Source organism: Phytophthora infestans, genomic scaffold, assembly GCF_000142945.1.
Source record: "Phytophthora infestans T30-4 supercont1.86 genomic scaffold, whole genome shotgun sequence".
Taxonomy (NCBI): Eukaryota; Oomycota; class Peronosporomycetes; order Peronosporales; family Peronosporaceae; genus Phytophthora; species Phytophthora infestans.
In genome coordinates, this window is record NW_003303673.1 from 299,962 (window position 1) to 305,798 (window position 5,837).

A 5,837-nucleotide genomic window follows, 5' to 3' on the forward strand; every position below is an offset into this window, starting at 1 on the left:
CCAGGCGACAGTCCCTACGGTGATTCAATAGTAAAGTCAGTATTCTACTGTACAGCAGTGCATTGCGGTTAGATCATTGAACTCACATGCCACAGAGCGCTGACAAAGAATGACGCCATCGTGGAGAGCATCGTGGACTTCCCAGACTTGGTCAGACCGACACGCTGGTAAATGTCTGCAGAGGAAGACACTCTCTTGGTGAGTCAAGAGTGTAATTTGCAGCCCTCATGGTGATCCTTTGACGTACAAGTGTTAATCCAGCGCGCAACTCCAATGTTCCAGCTGTTGATAGCCACTCGGAAATTCGTCGGAAGCTCCACACACAGGAGATCGTTGTTCGTGATGCCGTTCCTATGGACACGTCTAGAGCTTCAGCACGTCATTAGACACTCGATTCCGTGTCAGTTTTGATGAAAGCGTTTCAATAATGTGTCGCAAGACGCCTTGCTGTTGTTGATGTTGACGGTCGTGTTTTTTATGTGATAGCTTAACGATCATGGCATGATGGTTATTCATGATTTATTAAAGTCTCCAAGTTTATTAACGTTTCTTTATGGGGTCTACTTAATCAACTATATTTAACACCTCTCGTGATTTTGTTGTTCTATTTCCGCTCCTTTTAAAATCTTGTCCTACGCCCCTGTCGGTGACACGTCCGCCAGTTAAATAGTATCGGGATCTTGCTGTCTAAACAACTCTTAGAAAACAATGGCTTACAGCAGTTACACATATGGGCTCATTCTAAAGCTATCTTTTTTTACGGATCAAGTGACAGCGTTTATTATCACAGCGTTGTTCTTACGGCCAGCTTCTGTGTTACATGTACTACTATTTGCTAGCTTAGTCAGCTACCTCACACTCAGATAATATTTAATATTTCTATTACAAAACCGTTGCAGCTAATATTTTAGTCATTGAAACTTGCAGAAACTAATAAGAACATTGTACTACATAGCATTACGTATCGAAGGTCCCTAGTGGAGTCTGGTCAGATCATGAATGCATGGTAGTTTCACAAAGCAGAGTTTCAGACTGCAGCAGAACCGCATGAATCCATGGCAGTGCTTTTTTTAATCAAGACTGTCGATGACAAGATTCATGACGATGCGCAGATCGACACGAGCTTCTGGGTTCACGCCAGGTGGAAGAGCTGCATTCGGGGGGATCGATAATATTCTGCGCATGTCGAAGGAGACATTGACAGCTGGTTGAGATCTGGTGCGTCGTCGAAACGTTCCACTTGCAGTTGGCGCTGGTAGAGTGCCAAGTACGGCGATGTCATAAAGCGCGTATCGCATTTGAGGACTGATTTTCAGCAGGAGAATATACTGGATTCCACTGTAATCGCACCACCATTGAGCAGCTGCTTCCAGACTCGCCCACGTCTGAGATCTTCCAATCTCCACAGCCAGTGTCACCCAATCGGTAGCGGTGCGGGGTGCCGGTGCCGGTGTTCGGTTGAGCGTCGTTCTCTTTGGGCCAAAACTCGTATCGGCCTCCTTGTTCGGGTTGCCAGCTATTCTCGCTGTCATCGAGCGGCAACTTGCAACCTCGAGATCATTGCCTGATGCCCGATTGAACATTTTCTCGAAAGATGCCGCAGTGCTTTCATGCACTTTCGTTTGAAGTTCGACAATCACGATACGCCCATCGTTGAGGGCGAGAAATCGAAGTGGAATCCGCAGCCCTTCGCCGTCTCCAACATACTCATTGAAAGCCACAATAGAGACTCCCTCACAAACGACGTACGGATCAAGTTCGTCGTCATCTTGATCGAAGTAGTTGCAATCACTTCAAGCTTCAGCGCATCCATGGCGCCGCGGATTTCATCGGCGGTTTTTGAAGTCGTCATACTTGCTGCAACTGTTGATGTTGGCCGGACCACGTCGTATATTGCGCTGGAAGAACAATACGAATCCCCGTCGCAGTATGCGCTCATTTTTCTCTTCTCTTTCTTGAAAATTGAGCAAAGGTTTCGCTCGAAACGGGTGTAGATCTTACTGAGGGGAAGGGATAAGACCACCCTTGTTCTCAGGTTGACGTATGCATACCGAAACGAAGCTTCTTGGTTTGTCCGAGGTAGGAGTGTGGGGTCGAGGACGGAATCTGAGAAAAGAAGATTATCAGCTGAAAGCTTCCCCGCGCAGAATAAAGACTGCGAGCTAAATAAACAGCAGTTCAGACAGTCCTGATGCTAGTACAGTACTGCACCCCGTTTTCGCGCCATTGGACCTTTCGGATGTTATGATACCGAATCCAAATGAGCAAAAGTCTGTTAGCTAAAATCTGATTTATTGGCAAATCCTATATGGTCCACCCCGCTGTACCACCAAGCTACCGGTATCACAAACTGAATCCAGAGTGTAAGAAATCAATTTTTACGGGGTGCTCTTATTTTTGCTACTTTCTACTTTCTTTCTTACGAATATTATTTAAATCTTGGTAAGCAATATTTCGAAAGTCCTAATATCCCATCATATGTTATCCTCGAGCTTCAAAAGAGTCGAAAATGGATCGATTACTGCGTCATGGCCCAGGGCCAGCGAGTACAGCGACGGCGATGGACGTGCATTAAAACTCCCTCAGAACGTGGAGGACACGCTAGCCAAAGTATCTTCCTCGTGTTGCAGTCCTGTATCAAGTTGACTGCCAGGTCTCACCAACGTCTCATGTACAGGTTTTGCCCTCGGAGGACCTGCTGGACCGACCTGAGTTCGATGCGCGCGAGTTCATCAACCGAAACTTTCCGGACGAGCAGAGTCTGGGGGACATTGGTGACTTTGTGAGCCGTCTCCGCGGGCGTATGAAGGAGCTCGACGACTCGCTGTCTCAGGCGTCACAAGACCAGAGTTTAGCGGCACATCAGGCGCTTGTTGGTCTGAAGGAAGCGAAAACGGCGAGTCAGCAGCTTTTCCACAAGATCCACGATATCCGAGGGAAGGCAGAGCAGATCGAGGTCATGGTGCAGGAAATCTGTCGCGACATCAAGCAGCTCGACTATGCTAAGCGCCATCTGCAGACCACGCTCACGGCGCTTAAGCGGCTGCACATGCTGGTTAATGCCGTTGATCAGCTAGAGTTTATGTCCTCGCAACGTAATTATCGCGAGGCCGCATCTTTGCTCAAAGCTGTCAACTAACTCTTCACCTGTGCGCACATTGCAGGAAGAACTTGGCGGACAGATCTTTGCCGACTTTCGGTCTATTGGCCCAATGGAGTCGTTGGAGGACAATTTTCCATCCGAAGAAGAACGACAAGCTGTCTTTGCCAACCTCTCGGCTGCGTGTGCAGTTGTCGATGCCTTGGGCAAAGCAACCAGAGAGAAACTGGTCCATTTATTTTGTGACGAACAGTTGATGTCCTACGAGAGACTTTACGGGGACGGGGGAGAGTGCGCTAGGTTGCACCAGGCTGAAACGAGATACACGTGGTTCTACAATCTCCTCGCTGCCATCGACGATCGCTTGAACGCTATTTCCCAAAGCATTGGCGAATGGCTCGACGGATGTGCATTCAGTTCTGTGACCGAACGCGGACCCATTTACCTGCACAGATAGGAGCACACACTCCAGACGAGATGGACGTGACTTTGCTGCTGAAGTCTCTACAACGAACGCTCATGTTTGAACGTGACGCAGCACAGCGCTTCGAAGGGATGGCCGATGAAGAAGAGCTTCAGGAAGTGGAACTGGACGAGAACGGCGATGCCATTGACCCACATTCCGCTGAAGGAATCAAGAGAAAACATCGTCGCAAGAAGCGTGAGGCGGAGCGTAAGGCGCTAGAAGAAGAAATGGAGAAGAACGGTGAGCTCACGGGCGACAATAACCAGGGCTTGCCGACTATTCGGGGAATGATATCTCGCTCATTCGACCCGTTCATGACGGCGTATGTAGCACTGGAGCGTAAGAACATGGAGCAGATGATCAACGAGGTGATGAGCGCCGAGTTGGTGGATCGGAACGGCCAGCTGCCAGTGTTCTCGAGCTCCGTGAACATGTTTGCCTACATTCGCAATTCAATTAAACGATGTACGGCCCTGACAAACGGCCAGACGTTCTTTGACCTCCAGAACGAGTTCAAACACTGCTTTCAGCTCTACTCGCAACGACTTCTCGCGAAACTCCCTGCTGCCTCGACTGGGCTCTGGATTCTTCAAGCAGTAGTGCGGGCAACAAGGTCAAATTGAGCGATAAACAGGAAGAGGAACTATGTTTCGTAATCAACACGGCCGAGTACTGCGCTGAGACGCTGCCATCTCTGGAGGAAGTAATTCGAGCGAAGATTGACAAGGCGTTCAGTGAAGCCATTGAGTTATCACAAGAGATCGATACGTTCCACGACGTGGGCGCCGCAGCTATGAAGTGTATCGTTGCTGGATTGGAGACGTCGCTGGATGACGATTTGAACGCACTTCACAAGGCCAACTGGCAGACATGGGAAGCCGTGGGCGACGAGAGTTTGTACGTTACGCAAATGGGCGAGAAGCTACAGACGTTTGTGCCGGTGTTGCGGCAAATGCTGTCTGGACTGTACTTTACCAACTTTTGCGATAAGTTCGCGGCGTCCTTCGTGCCCAAGATCTTGCAGGCCGTGTTCAAGTGCCGAAGGATGAACCAGGTAGCAACGCAGCAACTTCTTCTTGACGTGTACGCTCTCAAGACGTTGTTCCTTCAACTGCCAGTGCTGAACAACGACGGCTTCCAATCCTCTTTCACCTCAACGAGCTCAGCGACGATCCCGTCGCGTTACACCAAGTTCGTCTCGAACGAGATGGCGACGGTGGAAAACGTGCTGAAGCTCATTGGCACTCCGAACGAAATGCTCGTCGAGAGCTTCAAGATCATGTGGCCTGAGGGTTCTGCGGAGGATTTTCAGAATATTATGGCTGTGAAAGGGCTCAAGAAGAGTGAGCTGGCGGCGTATCTCGACACATTGGGGATGCAGCGCAAGCCCACGGGTAAGATCGCGGAAATGGAGGGCAAGATGAGCGACATGACGGAGAACTGGAAGAAAAACATGCAGAACTTTGCCAAGGTGCCTTTCACATTCACGGGCGGAATGAACACCAATGCACATCAACAGGGCTAGCTTGCAACTATCCGAGCAAAAAAAACATTTGACTGCAAATGCGCTCACTCAGAAACACAGTAAATACGTTCGTAAAGTGCCAAAGCGACAGATGCAATGTCAACACACCATTTAATCTTAATATGCACTTCAGGGTTCTACACCTTTGCGAGTCCAAATCGGTGACAATGTAAAGCAAAGTGGAACGTCCCGTAATTATTTTTTTTAATTTTTGAAATTTTTTTTTTTAGAAAAAGCCTGTCATGCAAAGTTGATTTAGTGTAGTGCAAAACTTTACGTGCCGTACTCCATAGGTTCGCTACGAATTGCTGCCGCCACTGACAGCGCACAGTGGCGCGCCATCTTGTTAACCAAGCGCAGATCCATACATGGCAAGCTATGATCTGCAGCGTTTTCAAGCAGCTGCATCCGGCGCTCTGTTTTCTCTTCGTGGGGAGCAAGAAATATTTCGTCATGACTTAAGGCAAGATAAGCCTTAATGCGTGCTTTTAATACACTAAAACACCCTGCCGCACAGTAAAATAGACACGAATGTTAGTACATGTGCACGCTATAATTGTCTGTAAAACGTACCCTCAATCGGGTTACACATGGGGGAGTATGGGGCCAAACCGCAAACAGCTCCAAGTCCTTCGTGCTCAGTAATCAAAATTCTCAGTCCTGGTAATGAGAGGAACCTTGGACTGAAAACAATGAACCCCCGCTTTGCCCAGCAGAGAGACGCGGGTCCCCTCATGGCACTTTAG

The 5,837-nt window shown here is 48.7% G+C and overlaps 2 protein-coding genes across 2 annotated transcripts; both read left to right on the top strand.

The window, feature by feature from the left end:
* Nucleotides 1-2,528: 2,528 nt before the first annotated feature.
* PITG_18898 (vacuolar protein sorting-associated protein, putative) lies at nucleotides 2,529-3,139 on the top strand (the record flags this gene model as incomplete). The annotated part of the gene is made up of 2 exons (XM_002997130.1): nucleotides 2,529-2,546; nucleotides 2,678-3,139. 2 exons carry the CDS (start codon nucleotides 2,529-2,531, stop codon nucleotides 3,137-3,139), a joined length of 480 nt encoding a protein of 159 aa, XP_002997176.1.
* Nucleotides 3,140-3,493: 354 nt separating this feature from the next.
* PITG_18899 (vacuolar protein sorting-associated protein 53) lies at nucleotides 3,494-5,091 on the top strand (the record flags this gene model as incomplete). Its single annotated transcript, XM_002997131.1, has 2 exons — nucleotides 3,494-4,031; nucleotides 4,097-5,091. The coding sequence occupies 2 exons, from the start codon at nucleotides 3,494-3,496 to the stop codon at nucleotides 5,089-5,091; spliced, it is 1,533 nt and encodes a 510-aa protein (XP_002997177.1).
* Nucleotides 5,092-5,837: the final 746 nt, after the last annotated feature.